The 20,176-nt window shown below is 42.8% G+C and overlaps 1 protein-coding gene across 2 annotated transcripts; it reads left to right on the top strand.

The window, feature by feature from the left end:
* The first annotated feature begins 15,113 nt into the window (after positions 1-15,113).
* On the top strand, positions 15,114-19,564 carry LOC126981533 (uncharacterized). 2 transcript variants are annotated; one of them, XM_050832729.1, is made up of 3 exons: positions 15,114-15,635; positions 17,646-18,112; positions 18,549-19,564. In XM_050832729.1, the coding sequence occupies exons 2-3, from the start codon at positions 17,674-17,676 to the stop codon at positions 19,493-19,495; spliced, it is 1,386 nt and encodes a 461-aa protein (XP_050688686.1). In that variant the 5' UTR covers positions 15,114-15,635; positions 17,646-17,673; the 3' UTR covers positions 19,496-19,564. The 2 variants fall into 2 exon arrangements, with proteins under 2 accessions (XP_050688686.1, XP_050688685.1); XM_050832728.1 differs by having other exon boundaries at positions 15,114-15,647.
* Positions 19,565-20,176: the final 612 nt, after the last annotated feature.

The following is a 20,176-nucleotide window of genomic DNA, read 5'->3' as shown; positions in this document are numbered from 1 at the left end:
CATATAGACGGGCAAATAAACAGACAGACGTTGGAGTATAAATAGGCGACTTCATGTATCAAGAGCAGTGTGTTGACAATATAGAAACACACCTGTAGCGCGAGGCTCATTAACGGGGATATACCTGGCAAGGAGAACAATAGGCCCACGCTTCCACCGCTGCATCACCAACACCAGTAACATCACCACCACCACCACCATCAACACCACCACCTCACATGACCTACTGCTTACCCGCCACCACCTTCACACTTTCCTCTTTATTTACGATGAAGGATAGAGATCAAGGAGAAGATTGAGATATACGTATAGAAAATATCTCCTACGCTAGTATACGAGAATGGAAGACTACGTAAGAATTGTCAACTTAAGGTCTTGCGGTGTCTTAATATTCCTTTCCACTTAGTTATTTTCATTCTCCTTGCTTTCCTCTATATCCATACCTGCAAGTGGTCTTATGAAGTTCTGGAGGTGTCTCAATGTTCCCCTCCACTTAGCCCCTTTATCTCGTCCTAATTTCCTCTGTGTCACTCCTCATCAGGGGTCAAATCAAACTCTGCGGATGCCTTATTTCTCTCTTCTATTTAGCTTCCTCACCTCGCCCTGCTATCCCCTACATTCATCTTTGTAACTAAGTAAAGGGAGGCTCAAAAATCTTCAGAATGTTAACCTAAGTTGGAACACGTAAACGATATAGACGGAGCGGCAGCTTTAAGTTGTCCTCTCCCTGTCTCCCTCTCTCTCTCTCTCTCGTCACTGTGAATGATGGATGAGACGAGGTGGATGACACGGCCTTCATTACCCACCTGACAGGACTGCACGGAACTATTTTTATTCAGTTCCCTCTCCCTCTCCCGCTCCCTCTCTCTCCCTCGTGTCACTGCATAACACATGTCGGTACCGATAAAAAGTCTAAAAACTGGCTTCGCAATAAATGTTCGCAGCACAATCAATACACAGCTCCTATAAAACATAAAGTAAGAACAGTTGATGCTCCCCACTGAAAGGGTCCACGTAATAAAGCCTCCTAGCACAATCTATAATGTATACCTCCGATAACACATGAGGGCAGTTAATGCTCACCACTGATAAATCATTGCTAAAAAGTAACTACAATAAAAGCTCGTAACACAGTCTATAATACACCTCAAATAAAGCATAATGACAGTTTATGCTCACTATTGATAAAAAAGTAAAAAGTGGCTACGCAATAAAAGTTCGTAGTACAATCTATCCATACATATTTCCATTGGCGCATAAAGACAGTTAATTACTGACATATTAAAGGGGGGCGAGGGGGTCGGCCAGCCCTAGGCGGCACTTGTTAGTGGGCGACAAATAAAGCCTTTTTTTCCAGTGACACTGAGCTCTAACTTTTAACAGTAATGAATATCAAATTCTCAACTAAATCAACAAAAAATCAAGGGAAAATAGCTATACAAATAAAATTCACTATGTCTGTGTACCTTTACGGCGCAGATGCCAGTCTGTCATACTTTCACTAGGTTGTTTTGTCGCGAAATTCTCCGAAATAAGTCTAATTGAACCAAGGGTCGAGGAACTGTGTGTGTGTGCTGGGGGGGGGGAGGGGGGGAATACCAAATTGAATGTCCACCCCGGGCGGCAAATCACCTAGCAACGCCACGACAGCTAATTGATGTTTTTCTGGACTTTTAATTTTGTTTTCCGGCAAGCTGTGAAGTACTTTCCCTCGATCAAAATAAACAGACAGGCTTCACAGAAAGACCGTCAATGCTTTCCTGTTTTGTTTTTTTCCGGCACGCTGCGAAACCCTTCCCCTTCGATCACAATAAACAGATACACTTCCATTTGCCGGGGATAACAACGCAAATATGTACGTCGTGTCTTTCCCGAGCCTGTCCCGGACGAGCACTAAGCAGGATAATCGTTTGGACATATTGTAGCCCCGTTAAAAAGGCTCACGTGTTGCTGCTGGACTAATGTTGCCCCTCCGCTCCGAGAGAGATGGTGAGAGGGAGGGAGGGAGGGAGAGAGCGCGCGAGTGAGTCGGAGAGAACAGAGTATGTTTAAATTGAAAATAGCATTATCATGAACCCGTTAATGAAGTTGTATTGAAAAGGCGAGGCTGTCAGCGTTTCCATTTAGTTTTTTGGGGACGTAGTTTTATTTATTTGCTGGTAACATTGCAGACTGCCTGGTAATGTGAGCCCGTTGCCAGCAGGGAATGACGGGACGGGAAATGTTGGTGTGTTACGTGTGTGCTTGCTTGCTTGCTGGTCGCTGTCGTTGATAGCCTCGCACCTTGTTCATTTCTTTATTTGTTTCTTCATTTTTCAGATTATAATTGGAGCTATCTATCTATCTATCTATCTATCTATCTATCTATCTATCTTTGTCTGTCTCTCTCACTTGCTCGTTCTCGCTCTTTCTCCTTTTTTTTTCTCCAGTTTGATAAAGAAATAATTAAATGCACACACCTGTCTCGCCTACACCTGCACACATCTGCCTAGACCTGTCGCCACACCTGTCCCCCTCTCGCCCTTGAAAACGCCAGGGAGTCTGAGTCAAGAGTCAGACTGGTATTGTCAGATGCTCCCAACCCTCACACCAACTATTTCCAGAGGCCAAAAAGGAGGTTAATCGAGCTCCAATGAGTGTTCTTTAAGGTTCACCGTACAGAAGAAGGTTCAGACTACCACCAGGGTCATAAAAGTACCCCTGGAAATGCCCTAAACTCCCACGAAAGACTAGTAAATTACGTGTTCTTAGGTGCAGAAATGTTTAAAAATATGGCCCTCAGAGTTTTCCTTTCCCGCCGCCAGAGGTCGCGTCCGCCGCCCCTGTAAACACCCCCCGGCGAGAACCTTAGGTGGGGGCGAGGGGTCATATACTTAAACACTTCCTCGCCCAAGCACACACATTTGAGAGACTTTCGTGGGAGCTGTGAGCTTTTCCATTGGTATTTTTATGATCCTGGTTGTATTTTGACCGTTTTTCTGGACCTTGAATATGAAAACACTCATTAGAATTCGACTAATCTCTTGTTCGGCCTTTGGAAATAGTTGATGTGAGGCGGGAGCGTCTGAGAATATCTACCCCCGGGGACTCTTAGCAGCAGGTCAGGCAAAGCTCCTCCGAGACTCAGGTTAGCAATCCAACTTTGGAAAACTGCTCTACAGCCGAGGCGGGTCGGAGAGGAGGAGGGAGGGAAGGGGGAGGGAGAAAGGCGGGAGGCGTGGGGTGGAAGGATACGTGTATGGAAGAGGAAGAGAAGGAAGGATGGAATGTTTGGTGTGTGGAGGAGAGACGAAGCAAGGTAGGGAGGGAGGGAGGGAAAGACCGTGTGTGGAAGAGAGGAAGGAAAGGAAGGAGTAAAGGTGAACAGGAATGAAAAGCTGGATATGTGGAAGAGAAGAAAGGAAGGATGAAGTAAGGATGGAGAGGGATGGAAAGACGGGCATATTGAAGAGAGAAAGAAAAAAAATAAAGTAAGGACGGAAAAGGATAGAAAATAGGATATATGGAGGAGAGAGAGGGATGGGCATATTGAAGAGAGAAAGAAAAAACTAAAGTAAGGACGGAAAAGGATAGAGAATAGGATATATGGAGGAGAGAGAGGGAAGGAAAAAGGATGTCTGGATTGACTGGGGAGGAAAGATTTGCATGTGAAGGAAGTGAATCAAATGTGAAATAAGGATTAGGCAAAGAAGGAAATATGTGGAAAAGAAAAAAAGAAAAATAAAGCGACGAAGGCTGAGGAATAGAGAACACAAGGAGAGAGATAAGTATTCAGGACACGGAAGGAAGACGAGCGAATACTAAGGAAGACTCTGTATAGAAGAAAAAGATTACGTGAAGAAAAGAAATGAAAAAGTGAAAGAGCAAGGTGTTCATTTAGCAAAGTAGGTGTGTGTGTGTGTGTGTGTGTGTGTGTGTGTGTGTGTGTGTGTGTGTGTGCGTGTGTGCGTTCAAAGGAAGGAGTAAGGCGCGAAAGTGAGTGCCATTAAATTAGGAGTCAATGGTGTGAAAGAAAGAAATGGCAAAGTGAGAAAATAAGAACTACGTCAAGAGAAAGGGTGAAGAGAGAGAGAGAGAGAGAGAGAGAGAGAGAACAAGCAACCATGCAAGTATAGGCAAGCAAGCAAGAAAAAAGAAAGTATGGAAGAAAATCAGCAAGAGAAAAGCAAAGAAAAAATGAAAAAAAAATTAAAGAAAGAAAAAAATATGAAAGAAAAAAAAAGAAGAAAGAGAAAAGAAAAGGAAAAAGGAAAAAGAGAAATGGAAAAAAGTGAAAAGGAGAAAAAGGAGTAAAAGAATAAAAAGAAAGAAAGACGTACAAAAGTATGCGTATGTGTCTGTGTCTGTCTGTCTCTTTGCCTGTCTGTCGGATGGAAAAAGATGAAGCTAAGTCGAATAGGTTTTTAATTACGAGAGACACGTGTGCTGGAGGGAAAAGGTAGTCGAGCAAAGGCTGAAAATAAGATGAAAGGTGTGATGCTGGTCGGGGGTGGCGAGGAGTCAGGTAGAGGCAGGTGAGAATGGAGTCGGATCAGGTAGAGCTGGTAGAAACTTGATGACGGGGAGTTGAGACAGACACACACACACACACACACACACACACACACACACACACACACACACACACACACACACACACACACACACACACACACACACAGATAGAAATAGAGATAGATAGTTAAATAAGCAAACAGATAGATACAGTAGATAGACGGGATAAATGTGCTGTGTTTAAATGGATTGTGGAAAGGAATCCATTAAGAGGTTGGTTGAGGTTTGAGGGTGTGCGGCGTGTTTGGCTTAACGTGAGACTGGGGATGTTTTAAGAGGTTTCGTGGCTTTAGGTTAGGGTTGGTGGGGTAAGAGTAGGTTTGTGGTGTTGAAATAGATATGGCTTTTATTGGATTAGTTTGGTGAGGTTAATAGAAGCTTGGTGGGATTAAGAGAGTTTTGGCTTGATGTTAGCAACGTTACCTGTTAAAAAGAATTGGTGAGGTTGGAATAGGCTTGGCACGGTTAGTAGAAGTTTGTTGGTGGGGTTAAAATTGGTTTGGTTTGAGGTTTAGTAAAGTTATGTGTCAAAATCGAACCGATGAGGATTGGAATAAATTTGGCAATGTTAGTGAAGGTTCAGTGGGGGTTAAGAGAGGGGGAGTTGGAATGGGTTTAGCAGGGTTCGATGGAGTTTAAAGATCCGTTTGACTTTTAAGGTGTATCAAAATTGTGTCTGAGTCGGGAGGCTGCAATACTTGGCAGGAATCACACCACCACCACCACCACAGCACCACCGCACCACCACCACCACAGCACAACACTTGAAGGAAATTCGGCCCCCGGCACACAATGGGTCTAATGAAGTCTTATTGCCTATCTTGCTTCAGGGAGACCGCTGTTCCCCTCCGTCTCTGCTTTTCACCTCGCTGTTTTCTCCTTTCTTTCTCTCCTCCCTCTGTTACCCTTTCTCTCTCATCCGTTCCCCTCTCCTCTTTCTCTCTCTCTCTCTCTCTCTCTCTCTCTCTCTCTCTCTCTCTCTCTCTCTCTCTCTCTCTCTCTCTCTCTCTCTCTCTCTCTCTCTCTCTCTCTCTCTCTCTCTCTCTCTCTCTCTCTCTCTCTCTCTCTCTCTCTCTCTCTCTCTCTCTCTCTCTCTCTCTCTCTCTCTCTCTCTCTCTCTCTCTCTTTTCTATTCCCGTTCCTTTTATTCTGTTTCTCTGTGTTGTTCATTCTTCACCTCAATTCTGGTTTATACTTCCTTTTACTTTATCAAAATCTCATAATCCTCTTTTTTAGGTTCATATTTTATTCATATTTCATTCACCTAAAATTTAGTTCATACTCATTTGTCTTTATTAAAATCCTATAATCTTCTTTTTAGGTTATTTTTTTATTGATTTATTTACTCATATTTTATTCGCCTCAATTCTAGTTTATACTCTTTATTTGGTTATTTTTCCCTATTGCACTTCTTAGCTATTATACTATTGTTGTAACATTAAGATAATTCTACAAAGATAGACGAAGATAGAAATGGTTAGAGAAAGATAGACAAAGAGACAGAGACAGAGAGCAGGTGGGATATAACACCGAGCAACTTGGCAGAACACGTGTGACTTTGGGAGACAAGGCGACAGATGAAGGAGTGGGCCATGGAGGTGGCGTGGACAGGGATGTACTGGAGAGCATCAGGAGGAAGACGAGGAGGTAGTGTGGCCAGATGGAGCGAATGGAGCGTGGGAGACCGACACAGAGGGAGACAGAGAGAGAAGAGGAGTGAAAGAGTGCGTGTGTGTGCAAGTATGTGTGTGAATATGCGCCAGTGCGGGTGTGTATGAAAATGGAGTAACCTTATCGAACTAGTGCTGCTTGGAATGCCAGTAAAGGGAGAGTGTAAGTTTGAAATGATGGAAAAAAGAGAGAGAATAGATTAAAGTTGAGTGTATGAAGGTAGAATGGATTAGAGGCCGACTAGTGAGTATACGAGAGTGGAATGAGAGAGAGAGAGAGAGAGAGAGAGAGAGAGAGAGAGAGAGAGAGAGAGAGAGAGAGAGAGAGAGAGAGAGAGAGAGAGAGAGAGAGAGAGAGAGAGAGAGAGAGAGAGAGAGAGAGAGAGAGAATCATGAAGCTTATATTATTTCTCTCTCATTATAATTTCTCTCATGTCTCTCTCATTATTCATTTCCCGACATGAGAGGTGAATGAGAGAGAGAGAGAGAGAGAGAGAGAGAGAGAGAGAGAGAGAGAGAGAGAGAACACCTCTAAAAGTGTGATTCGTCTTGCAAAGTGAATGGAATGGAGATGCAAGACCGAACTGGAGAAGCGTAAGTTGATCAGCAATACATGAAGGTGAAGGAGGAAGAGGAGAAGGAGGAGGAAGAGCAAGAGGAAGAGGAAGAGGAGGAGGAATAGAAAGACGACGATGATGATGGTGATAAAGAGGAAGAACACGATATAAGCAGTCTGGGTACGTTATGTCGACTACCTTTACTAAATCACAAGAGAGAGAGAGAGAGAGAGAGAGAGAGAGAGAGAGAGAGAGAGAGAGAGAGAGAGAGAGAGATTTACATAGATTTACATAGAAAATCAGACCACACAGACCCCATGGTCCAGACTTGGTGGTCTGTCCTTAAACCTAAGTGATTTTACATTAATCAGAAGACTCCAAAACGTTGCATTTCTACTCTAGTTGATATTAAGTTGAAGGAAGTGACGGTCGAGCTTATTTTTGAAGGAGTCAATCGTGTTACACTGGACCACTGATGATGGGAGCTTATTCCATTCTCGCACTACAACGTTGGTGAAGAAAAATTTGGTGCAGTCTGAATTTACTTGTCTACATCTGAGTTTTACGCCATTGTTCCTCGTGCGCAAAGTGTCATCGATCATAAACAATGTTGATCTGTCTACATTCGTGAAACCATTAAGTATTTTAAAACATTCGATCAGTTTTCCTCAGGCGACGTTTCTCAAGAGAACATGTTAAGGGTAGAAAGCCTTTCTTCGTAGGATTTATTGCGCAAGGAAGGGATAATTTTCGTTGCCCGACGCTGAACACCTTCTAATTTAGCAATATCCTTTGCATGGTGGGGAGACCAAAACTGTACCGCATATTCCAAGTGGGTCTGACTAAACTGTTGTAGAGCAGGAGTATTACATCTTTATTCTTAAATAAAAGTTTCTTTTAATGAAGCCCAACATTCTGTTCGCTTTATTTGCTGCATCGATGCATTGCTGTGAGAATTTGAGGTTTGACGCGATTTTGACCACCAAGTCCTTGACGCATTTAACGCTTTTGAGTTTAACGCCTCGCATTTCGTAATCAAACTTTTTATTCCTCGTTCCAACTTGAAGGACCTGGCACTTGTCTACGTTAAAGTGCATATCACATCTATCCGACCAAGCTGAAATTTTGTGCAAATCCTCTTGGAGGCTTTGCCTGTCTTCGTCAGTGAGAACCGAGTTACCAATCTTTGTGTCGTCTGCAAATTTACTAATGCGGTTATTGAGTCCAACATCCACGTCGTTGATGTAAATAATGAAGAGCACTGGGCCAAGAACCGAGCCCTGAGGGACGCCACTAGTGACAGGCGCCCACTCTGAGTTAAATCCGTCAATCACTACTCTTTGTTGTCTGTTGCTCAACCAATTCGCGATCCATTGGTTTACCTGACCGTCAATACCTATTTGCTTTAATTTGTAAAGTAATTTATGATGCGGGACTTTATCAAACGCTTTCTGGAAATCAAGATAGACTACGTCCAGTGATTTGGTTACGTCATAAACAGTGAAGAGGTCGTTATAAAAGGTTAATAGATTTGATAGGCAGGATTTTTTATTTCGGAAGCCATGTTGTGAGTCCCCAATTAATGAGTGGCTTTCAAGGTAACTCACAATTTTGTCTCTAATTATGCCCTCAAGTAGCTTACCTACAACCGAAGTTAGACTAATGGGCCTGTAATTACCTGGTCCTTTTTGTCTCCTTTCTTAAAAATCGGTGTCACGTTAGCCTTTTCCAATCTGAAGGACAATGCCTTGTCGCAAGGACATATTGAATACGGTTGTGAGGGAGGAGAGTATTTCGCTCTTTGTTTCTTTCAGCAGAGTTGGATATACTTTATCAGGTCCAGGACTTTTATTTGTTTTAAGTGATTTGAGGGCTTTAAGGACTTCAGAGAGAGAGAGAGAGAGAGAAATGGAAAGACAGAGAAATAGAGAGTCAGAGAAATAGACAGAGAAACAGTTAAAGAAAATGGGGAGTCAGAGAAACAGACAGTGAAATAGACGGAGGAATGAAGAGACAGAGAAACAGACCGAGGGAGAGAGATGCAGCTCGTTTCACTCTCCTTTGACTGAGCATCGCAATAACACTAATGCCGCCGTTACGAGAGCACACGAGAGGGGGTACACGATAACAGGGAAGATCAAAGGCGAAGTAGATGCCATTGTTACTCGCCGACATTTAGAATTACACAGTGGACCAGCGAAAGACTATGATGGTAACGAAGCTGAAGTAGTAGTAATAGTAGAACCTTGTAGCACCATCAGTAGTAGTAGTAGTAGCAGAATAGGTACTGGAATAAATATTAGGTAAGGTAGTTGTTGATGTAGCTCTTCGACATTTATCATTATTCAACACAACAGCGAAAGACTTTGATGTTTACGATGCTACAGTAGTAATAGTAAATGTTGTAGCAGTAGTAGTAGTAGCAGAAAGGGATAGTAGAATATGTAAGGAAAGGTAAATACACAATGATAATAAAAAAAGGAGAGATCGACATTTAGAGTTACATAACACAACAGCGAAAGACTATGACGGTAACGATGCTGGAATTTTAGTAGCAGTAGTAGTAGTTGTAACAGAATAGGTGGTAGAATTTATAAAGGAGAATAAATACAAGAACAGTAGTGGAGTCGAGTAGCGGTTTCATTCCCATTACAAAGTGTTGAAGCCCTTATTGCATTTCTTATAGCTTCCTGCTTTCATCTTTTGTTGATTAAAGGAGTTCTGACCTTTAGTACGTGACAAAGAAAAGTAAAAGGGCAGGTTGAGAGTGCTGAAATGAGAAAAGGAAAAGATGAGGAAGAAAGGAGTAAGTGAAAGGTTGAGAGATAAAAGACGAAGAAAACTTAAGAGAGGAGGGAGGGGAGAATGAAAGGGAGAGTTAGATGAAGACTGAAAGAAAAGGAAATAACGAAAGAGTATTAGAAAAGACCAGAAGTGTTGATGAAAATGGAAATGAATAGAAAGAAAGGAAGAAAATAAAGGTGAGGAAGAAGAGGAGATGGAAGAAAAGGAAAGCGAACGGAGAGTAATGGGAAGGTAAGAAAAAAAGGAATAAATGAGAAATAAATGGAATTAATAGGAAAAAGAAGAGAAAGAAGGGAAGTAAGGGTAAGAAAGGTGAGGGAATGTGAAGGAGAAAAAAGAGGACACGAAAGCGAAGAGAAAAAAAATATGGAAAAGACAGGAAATGAAAGCGGAAGGAATGCGATGGAAAAAATAGAGTAAATGAAAATGAGCAAAAAGGAATGGGAAAGCAAAGAAAGGAGGAAGGAAAAAAAAGTAAATAGAAGGGAAGAGAAGAAAGAAAAAGGATTATACGTTACGAAGAAATGAAAGGAAATGGAAGGGAATGGAAGGGAAAGAAAAGAAAACAAGAGAGAGAGAGAGAGAGAGAGAGAGAGAGAGAGAATGAAAGGAAGAAGAGGAGGGAGCGAAGGAAACGCGTTCAATGAGATTTAAGGAGAACCATTTGCCTCCGGGGAAGTTGAGAATTGAGAAAGCAAAACCAGGACGTACTGCTCTCTCTCTCTCTCTCTCTCTCTCTCTCTCCGCCCCATCTCCCCCTGCAGGCGTTTTCGTTATGTAGGCTTCGTAGCGTCATACAGAGCCAGTCAATTTCGCGTCATTTGCATAATAGTCGGAAGCGCTTAATAATTTTCCTCGCAGCAAGTTTCCACCCTCGCCACCTCGCCTCTTCATCATCCCCCGGAAACCTACGCACGACCTAGTGGCCCCCTCTCTCCATCTCTTTCCTGCGCCGAGGTTACATGGACTCAAAAACCACGCATGCGCAGTAGAGGCAATGCAGCGTGCTAACTGTTGGTGCCCCGTGTAGTTGAAACCGACGAAAGAAAGGAAAGGGAAGGGAAAGTAAAGTGAGGGTAAGAAATAAGGGAATGAATGAGAAGTAAATGGAAAGAAGGGGAAAGGTGGAAGGAGTTAGAAGGAAGAGAAAGACGAAGGTGTGTGATTACGCTGTTACAGATTCAAGCTTTGTATTGTGTGTGCTTTCCTTTTCTTGGGTTTTGTAGGCGAGTGTTGCTCCCATTTTCTTCTACTTTGACGTGATGCGTGAGGATAAACTTAGTTATGTTGTTTTGAGTTTTCCTTTTATTTTTACTACTTTCCTCTCTTCGAATGTTGTTAGCTAGTGTTCCTCCCTATTCTCTTCTTCAAATTTAACACCGTGCAATGGGATATAGAAGTTATGGTGTTTTGATTATTAATTTTCCTTCCTCTTTACTTTTTTCTTCCCGTAATCTTGTAATCACGAAGACTGATGTGATGTGTTGTACTTCCTTTTCTTCTTCAGTTTTGACGTGATGCGATAGAATACAGATTTAGTGATGTTTTGTGAGCTTTCTTTTTCACCTTCCCTTCTTCCTTCTCGTAATCTTGATATCATGAAATCGGATGTGACTATATAGTAGGGCTCTCTTTTCTTCCTCATTTTTAACAAGGCGCGCTAGGGTACAGACTTATGTTGTTTTGTGATCTCTCCTTTCACCTTTACTTCCTTCCAGTAATCTTGTTATCACGAGGCGGAAGTGGCAGGCGTCCAAGTCCCTGTGCGAGGTTGAGACGCGGCGATAGAATAACACTCGGGATTAATGGGTTTCATTTCCCTGCAAAGTGAGTCCTGTGGTCCCTTGATATGCAAAGCGAGCCAGCAGGTGCGAGTTTGTTTACATTCCCATTCTTACTGCGGGTGTTTTTCTTTTATTGTCAAGATGAATTGTTGGTTCTTTATTGCGTCCACCGTCTTACGTAACAATGGATCCTTTGAACGACCCCTCCCCCCTCCCCTCCGAGTGTTCCGCCGGCTTGCCCTGGCTTTTGTAAACACGCCTCGCTTGTTTAATGGTGTTTTTGCAGCGTTAAAGCATCGCGCTGTGAAAGATCTCGTGTTTGTGTCGGCCAAACGTTGCTATTATTCCCAGAAGGACGATTATACACTCGGGAAACATCATAACATTGTAACGAAAAACTGCCAACTTCTTGCTTCCTATTTCTTCTTTCAGGGAGGCTTAGTCTGTCGGGCGGGCCGGCACTCCCTTCATCCTGTGTGTCCTTTGAGACCTCTTCCTCTCTACTCTTCCAGTGTGTTATGATCATTCGCCTCCTGAGTTTCTTTCGCTCCATCATTCTATGTGCTCCTGTTTTCCTCGAGACATTGCATCTTCTGAAGTTCTGATCTCTTTGCACTTCTGTTTTCCTCGAGTTCTTGAATCTTCGTACCTTTTGTTCCAGCTTTCCGTGACAATTTCCACTTTATCCTTTCTAAATGTCCAAGCCATTTGGATGTGACGTATCTGATTGATTCTTAACTGATTCAGCTCCAATAAGTTCTCGTATTTCAACATCTCCTCTTCTAATTTCATCAAGTATTTCCCGTCGCTGTTCCGAGGCTTATCCTGGAGATTTAAGCAGAAACCTTTGAACGTCGCCGCCTGGCAGGGCCCGTCGTGGCAACCCTTCTCCTTCTTTTATCCGGGCCTGGACCGGCGTGGTATTTTACATGGTATTTCCCATGAGAATAAAAAAAAAAGAATGAATAAAGGAACGAGACTCTTCGTGGTTATTTTCAGGAAATAATAGAATCATGGGTTATAAAAAGATTGTTATTATATAGTATTATCAGGGGAATGTGTCAATCGGCTTCATGATTATAACTGAAGCGGTGAATTAGCTCAGCCATGGAGCTGTGTTTGTGTAACTTCACTCTGAAAACAGCAAATGGAAAAAGGATAAACATAAATGTCTTTAACCGTAATATTAAGACAACAATTCCTTCTTTGTTGTAGTCCCCCCGAGGGCCGCCTCCAAGGCCGAGCCTCGCATCACATTGTGTAAGAAGCAGCGGCCCAGGAGTGGCAGGCGCCGAGGCGACTTACTCCACCTTTAACCGAGGAGCCGAGCGCTGCCCGGCACTCGTTACTCCGCCACCGCGGCTGCTGCTCCTTTAGTGCGCGTTTTACTGCTGCTGTTGTTCCTGATACTACTACTGCTGCTGCTACTGCTACTACTACTAATAATAATAATAATAGTAATAATAATAATAATAATAATAATAATAATAATAATAATAATAATAATAATAATAATAATAATAATAATAATAATAATAATAAGAAGAAGAAGAAGAAGAAGAAGAAGAAGAAGAAGAAGAAGAAGATATATGAGTAACAGTAGTCATACTGGCAGCGGTATTAGTATTTTTTAGAGTATATTATTATTATTATTATTATTATTATTAGTAGTAGTAGTAGTAGTAGTAGTAGTAGTAGTAGTAGTAGTAATATTATTATTATAAGTAGTAGTAGTAGTAGTAGTAGTAGTAGTAGTAGTAGTATCAATAGTAGTGGTGGTGTTAGTAAAAGTAGTAGTGCTACTACTGCCGTTGTTGTTAATGTTTTTTTTTGTTTGTTTGTTTGTTTGTTTTATTATATTGATGTTTTCTTGCAGCTGCTATTGCTGTGTTTTCTGCCGCTGCTGCCTTTGCATAAGTCAGTACACTCGTGCACGGTGAAATTTAAATTTGAAAATTGGGATTTCAAATGTTTGTCACACATCCTTAATCTGTCGGGTGGATCATAACTCGGTGAAGAATGATTATTTCGTAGTGAGAAAGGAAATACTATATTACTGACGTGTACGGTACACAGATACTTTTTGTCCTGGAAACTGACACTGTCTTTCATATTATTTAGCCTGAATATTGTTGTTACTTATTATGAACCCGTGTTTCCAAGCATCATGTTTCTATGTTTCTTACTCTTCTTCGAGGACTAACGTTTTATTCCTTTTCTCAGCGCATCGCTTCAATCCTTTCCTCCGAGCACCAACGTTTTGCTCCTTACTCCGAGCACCAACGTTTTGCTCCTTACTACCGCTACCGTTACCGTTGATGAGGTTTCAGGCCCCGCTCCACTGCCAGCGCAGCGCTCCACAGGCCGTCAACAATATATGATGTTATCCCTAAAACTAATCCTCGATGCACTTGTTCATAACGTTTTAGTGAATGAGTGAGTCTTGATTGCTTTTCTGAAGATTACTGGTGTCATTTCAATAAGCTTGACAGTATCATAGTCACAGTCATGTTTCGGTTCGCGCTTAAATATCAAGATCTCTTCTTTTTTATAGTATCACAAATATCCAATATTTTATTATTATTTATTAGTTATTTTAAAGTATCACAAATATTCGTTTATTTCTAACTCACTAAATATTTACCAGACACAATTTATCTTCAAGTCACGGACACCAATAGCCATGATCAGTTATGTTACGAATTCTCTCAATTTCTGTATGGAGAACTACACAACACTGGTCATCCGCTGAGTGATTCATTTCAGGCTTCTTGTACCTAATACAATTTATACCTTTTCTTTTACTCCGAGCACCAACAATTTATTCCTTTACCCCGAGCACCAACAATTTATTCCTTTACCCCGAGCACCAACGCTTTGTTCCTTTACCCCGAGAACCAACGCTTTGTTCCTTTACCCAGAGAACCAACGATTTATTCCTTTATCCCGAGCACCAACGCTTTGTTCCTTTACCCAGAGAACCAACGCTTTGTTCCTTTACCCAGAGAACCAACGATTTATTCCTTTATCCCGAGCACCAACGCTTTGTTCCTTTACCCAGAGAACCAACGCTTTGTTCCTTTACCCCAAGAACCAACGATTTATTCCTTTATCCCGAGCACCAACGCTTTGTTCCTTTACCCAGAGAACCAACGCTTTGTTCCGTTACCCAGAGAACCAACGATTTATTCCTTTATCCCGAGCACCAACGCTTTGTTCCTTTACTCCGAGAACCAACGATTTATTCCTGTATCCCGAGCACCAACGCTTTGTTCCTTTACCCCAAGAACCAACGATTTATTTCTTTATCCCGAGCACCAACGCTTTGTTCCTTTACTCCGAGAACCAACGATTTATTCCTGTATCCCGAGCACCAACGCTTTGTTCCTTTACCCCTTGAACCAACGATTTATTCCTTTATCCCGAGCACCAACGCTTTGTTCCTTTACCCCGAGAACCAACGATTTATTCCTTTATCCCGAGCATGGAAACCAGTGTTTTTATTATTATATTTTTAACGTTTTGGGTTCAGTTCAGTTGTCGGTCGGGAGTTTCGCCTTTGTAACGGCACTCCCTGATGTAGCTCTTCGCTTTCTGGTTGTTATTTTCCTTTTTCTTTCCTTCTTTTTCTCCTGTGGTCTGTCTCGGTCTGGATCTTTTTTCTTTTCAAACTTCTTTACGTCTGCTCCTCCTTTTTTTCTTTTCTCTTTTCTGACGTTGTTTTGGATGCAGTGTTTTGCGTGCCGTTGCAGCGCCGCCAAACAAACAGAGAAAGAAAGGAAAAATGGGCGGCGGTGCAAGTGAAGGTGAAAACATCCTTATTTGAAGGCTGGAAACGAAGGGAACAAGCAATTAAACGATGCATAAGAAGGAAGTCCAAGGTGTAAAGACTTAAGAAGCAGTACAAAGCGTCAGAGGCCTACAGAAGAGGAGAAAATAATGGCTTGTAACGTGTGACAAACAAGACTCACTGAAAATGTTCTTGCCGAGGATGAAGAGCAGAAGGATGAGGACGAGGGAGAAAGCAGAGCGAGGACCAACGTGTTAGCAGTGACTTAGGACCATATCACCACTAAAGGTTATGTTATTCGTGCGTGCCAAGCCTTCCTTCCACGGCCAGTAAGGAGAGTCAGTAACTTTAAGGATTAACAGTGAACTAAGTGAAGGGTCAGTACCGTCAGCCCCCCAGCACCACCCCAGTGATGGCCGAGGACTGACCAAACAGTGGCCGGGACCCCAGGAACACTCGGAACCTCTGTCGTCAGGTAATTTATTAGGTGAGAGTCGGGATATGGAGTTCTGGGTAATTACTGTGATTTATGTCCATTCTTGCTTCTGACGCCTCCATGATGCAGTGGTTAGCACGCCTTTATGAATCAGCGGGCCTGGCTACAAAGTCGGGCCTGGGCAGTCAGTATGCAGTCCACCAAGCTGTTTATCCTCACTTTTGGGCTGGTCAGTAAATTAGTACTTGGAGAAACTTGGTGAAGATAAATGTGGTGACACAGATACCACCGGCACCGAGTCCCCAAGGTAATGGGTTGTTTCTCATCACGGGCCTGCCTTATCCAGCTGTCTCTGATTTCTTTGAATCAGCTTTCCTAAGATTGGGCATTTTCCATTATCATGATTTTTTTTTTACCTCAGATTGTAAGTATGTACATAGGCCATGTCTGAACCTATATTATAGATTATATATGCATCCCATATGTTCGGGGGGCTCCACCCTCTTGGCTCAGTAAATATTAAGAATTACACCCAGCCCACTATGGTAACCAGAATGATGAACTGGCCTTGTCTCCCATCATCCCATGGTGATGGGTTCCTACCCACCACAGGCACAAGAGCCAATGTGGTGGAGATGAGTACCATGGCCATGCCGAGCTATAGCATGTGCCCCCAGCTTTACCTTTACCACTCGTGTGGTTGACAATAATTTTTACGGTTGATCAAAACTATGAATGCTTGTCACAAATTGCTCATTTTTCCTCCTTTTTTCATAAAAGACTAATTAAGGATAGTAACCTATCTTTGCTATAATCTAGTAACCCATTATCACCAAATTGGTAACCCATCACCATAGGAAGCTAACCTTTCACCACTAACTACATTTTAAACGCAACCCCACCAAAATTTTAACTTGACCTCACCTGCTGTGGATGTTTGGCGTAGCTTGGCTTGCCCCTTGCAATGGCACAGTGGCAGCTGCCCTTTGTAAATTTTTATTAACATTTTCCACTTTGGAATATCTGACATTTTCATCATTGAAAAATTAGTATTGAGTTCAAGAGATTTCCTAAAGTTGTTTTGTGAAAGACTGATGGTAGAATGCTTTGTTTATGATAAACAAAATGGTTGATTTTCTAAATATTAGCCAGGTTGTATCCCTTGAACAAATCTGACCTTTCTTTGGAACTTTGTATTTTATAAGTTATATATGACCAATTTCTTAGCTACCAAACCGCAAATGCCTAACATAACCTAAGGACTAGTAACTTTTAACTTTTTACCATTAAATCACTTCTGTGGTGTAGTGATTAGCATGCCTGGCTACAAATCCAGGGGGGGATTACAGCCTGGGACATCAGCACCAAGGTTCCCACTCTTTCTGGAAATCAGGGAAAACTTGGTAAAATTGTTTCTCTTTTTCCAGTTAGAGGAAAGTCAGAAAATTTGTAAAAAATGCATATATAAGGGAGAAATTAGGGAATTTGATTGAAAATTTCCCAAAAGGGGAAGTTTGTTTCTGTAAGATACCTAAAGCCTTGATAGTGTGAGTGCATAGAAACAGTCACTAGTGCGCAGAAAGGAAAATAACTACAGATATAACTACTGAAATTGTCTCCATCTTCTATTAAAGATGTCAAACCCAGAAATAGGCTGAAATAGTTATCCTAGAAAAATGAAAATCCATCAGGGAAAAATCAGGGAATTTTGAATTCATAACAGAGTGGGAGCCCTGGCCTGGACACACAACTCACCCAGCTGGTCATCCTCCCTTTTGGATTTGTTGATAAAAAAGTACCTGAGGGAACCTGTAAAAGGTAAACTGTGGTTACCTAGAACTAGATGACCCAGCTGCCCTGTGTCCCGTGGTAGTGGGATCCCACCCAACAGAGGCTGAAGGGTCACTAAATTAGTATTAGTAACATTGCTCCATTAAGTAACACAGCCTCACCAAACCAGTAATTTTACCCTACAGTCTCTACTAAAGTAAATAACATTTTTTTTCTGTTCAGTTTTCCTAAAAATTATTATATTATTTTCCTGGCTAGTTGAGTGGCTACTGGAAGTGGAGCAAAAATGGAGGACAGAACTAGCTTCCAGCCAGCCACCAGGGGTGAGGTGTATAGCATAGATCTTGGTCAAGAGCCAAGCATCAAGACTGAACCCGCCATTAAACTTGAGGAGATGGTAGAAGAAATGGGCCATGTAATACTCACTGGCGGAGAGGAGAGTGACCACAGCGATCCAGCCAGTGACCTGTCCAGTCAAAACATGGTGGTGATAGAGGGCCGTGTGCTCTGTCAGCTGTGCAAGAAAGCGTACAAAAACAGGAGCAGTCTGACCACACACCTGCGAGTAAAGCACAATCTCTGTGGCAACAGCCGCGCCAAGATGCCGTGTCTGGAGCCTGGCTGTGACTTCAGGGCCAACCGCATCGCACGCTTGATCACACACCTCATCAAGGCACACAAGATGAAGTTTCAGTGTGAGAAAGTAAAATTCCAGAATAAGGATGGTAAGACAATTTCATTTTCATGCACAGAGGATAGTGAGATTTCACGCTGTTACGTTTTCATTAGTAATCTTGCTTGTTTACAGTTCCATAAAATTTCTGCTGTGCAAAGAGAAGGCTCACAGTAGCTATTTTAGATATCTGTGGATTTTTGTGGCGTAATTTTAATCCTTTCTCTTTAACTATTTAGTTACACGTTTGCATCAAATGCTTTGCAGCAATCACATCCGAGAAATAATATGAAAATTTTGTTTCAAGAACCACTCATTCAGTAACTCATAATTTTATTCTGTTTACCACTACTGAGTGTTATCAAGAAGCATCACACCAGTAGCCAGTTGTCATGACTATTTTTGTGGTAATGCTAAAGTAGTAAGAGGATTATGATGGATGATAGAGAGCTGATTGGTCATGAAAAAACTAACATGCATATCTCTAGATTTTTGGCAGTGGAGGAAGGAGGCTGAGGAAAGGTGCCGCTCATCCTACTGTGCTGAAACATCCACCAAAAAAATGGTATCGGGGGACATCAAGTTCTTCCTGCGCTGCCGCCGCAGTGGCTACGTGAAGTGTCACCCTCAGGGGACCGGGACGAGGGTGGCACGGAAGGGCAGCATGAAGATCAATGCCGTGTGCACGTCCTTCATGGAGGTGATATTCATGAAAGACGGGGGAGCCACGGTACACTTCTGCAGGACTCACTACGGCCACGCTGACGATGGGCAACACTTACGGATGAATGCGGAGGAGCGGGAAAGCATCCGGCAGCTGATTCTGGAGGGCCACACTGCCTCAGCCATCATAGCTACCATGAAGACCCGCATGCCCCAACACCGCCACCACCTCCTCAAGTACTCCAAGATTCGCAACATATCCGTGCGACAGAACCTCTACATGACCAGGGACCGAAACCTGGCGGGGGGCAGCCGACTGGTGTTGCCGGGCGAGTTGGTGGGTGAGGCAGGACAGGACTCCCTCAGCCTGCAAGTGGTGAAGGAGGTGGAGGTGCAGGCTGAAGAGGAGGTGATGTCTTCCCACACTCTGGACCTGGAGCCTCACCCGCAGGCCCCCGTAGCAGCAGTGACCACTCAGGACAGTGACAATGTTGAGACTCTACAGACAGAAGTGAAGAAAAGGCTAAATAAGTTATCGTGTCTGGCCTCGAGTGTTACGTCAGAATCTACTCTCAGGTACCTCAGTGAGAACTTGGGCTTCCTTACTGACCTGCTGGAAAGTGAGTCACGGATAGAGGTTGTTACCGAACCTTCTGAGCATTCCGAGGCGGGTGATCAGAACGTGGTGCTTCACAAGGATATTGACGGGAACTCTCTCGTCCTCTTGTGCTCACCAAGGAGCATTGACGACTTGGTGGACAAAAAGAAATAGATTGTACTCTAGAGGGTGTCTATTCCACCTTAGTAATTTAATTGCATGTCAATAAAATTTGAACTTTTTTGTGTTCGTATGTTTTCCTGTCATTAGTTGTATAAGAGGTTTTACATCTGAACTTCCCAAAGCAGAACTATATTGCCAACATATAACAAAGTCAGTACACACTTGCATTAACTGAAATCTAACACTTTTAACAAATTGCATGTACAGTGACAATTTGGGTAGGCGGTGGCCGAAGTGATAGCGTACTGGACCCACATTCGCCGCGTGATGGACGACGCGGGTTCGAATCCTCACGCTACCACTCGGATTTTTCGGTCACCGCCAAGTGGCTTAAAACTACCCACATGCTGTCCTGAAGACCACCCATCAACCCGGACTCTAGAGGAAGCCGTCCAAGCGAATCAAGTACGAGTTCCGGGGGGCAGCATGAGCCAATGCAAGATGGCGCCACTATAAACACTCGCCTGCGCCAGAACGGGCTGGGCCGACCATCAGGCCCCACCTGGAAGAAGCCTTGGGCCGACCATCAGGCCCCACCGGGAAGATGCCTACCGGCGCAATAGGCAACAACGTAAAAAAAAAAAAATAATAATAATAATAATTTTTTTTTCAACAGCAAAGGAAACAGCTCAAGGACAAAAAAAAAGGGAAACAATAATAAAAAAAAAAAAT

This window comes from Eriocheir sinensis, chromosome 48 (assembly GCF_024679095.1).
Source record: "Eriocheir sinensis breed Jianghai 21 chromosome 48, ASM2467909v1, whole genome shotgun sequence".
Classification (NCBI taxonomy): Eukaryota; Metazoa; Arthropoda; class Malacostraca; order Decapoda; family Varunidae; genus Eriocheir; species Eriocheir sinensis.
This window is presented reverse-complemented; position numbering and strand designations above follow the sequence as displayed.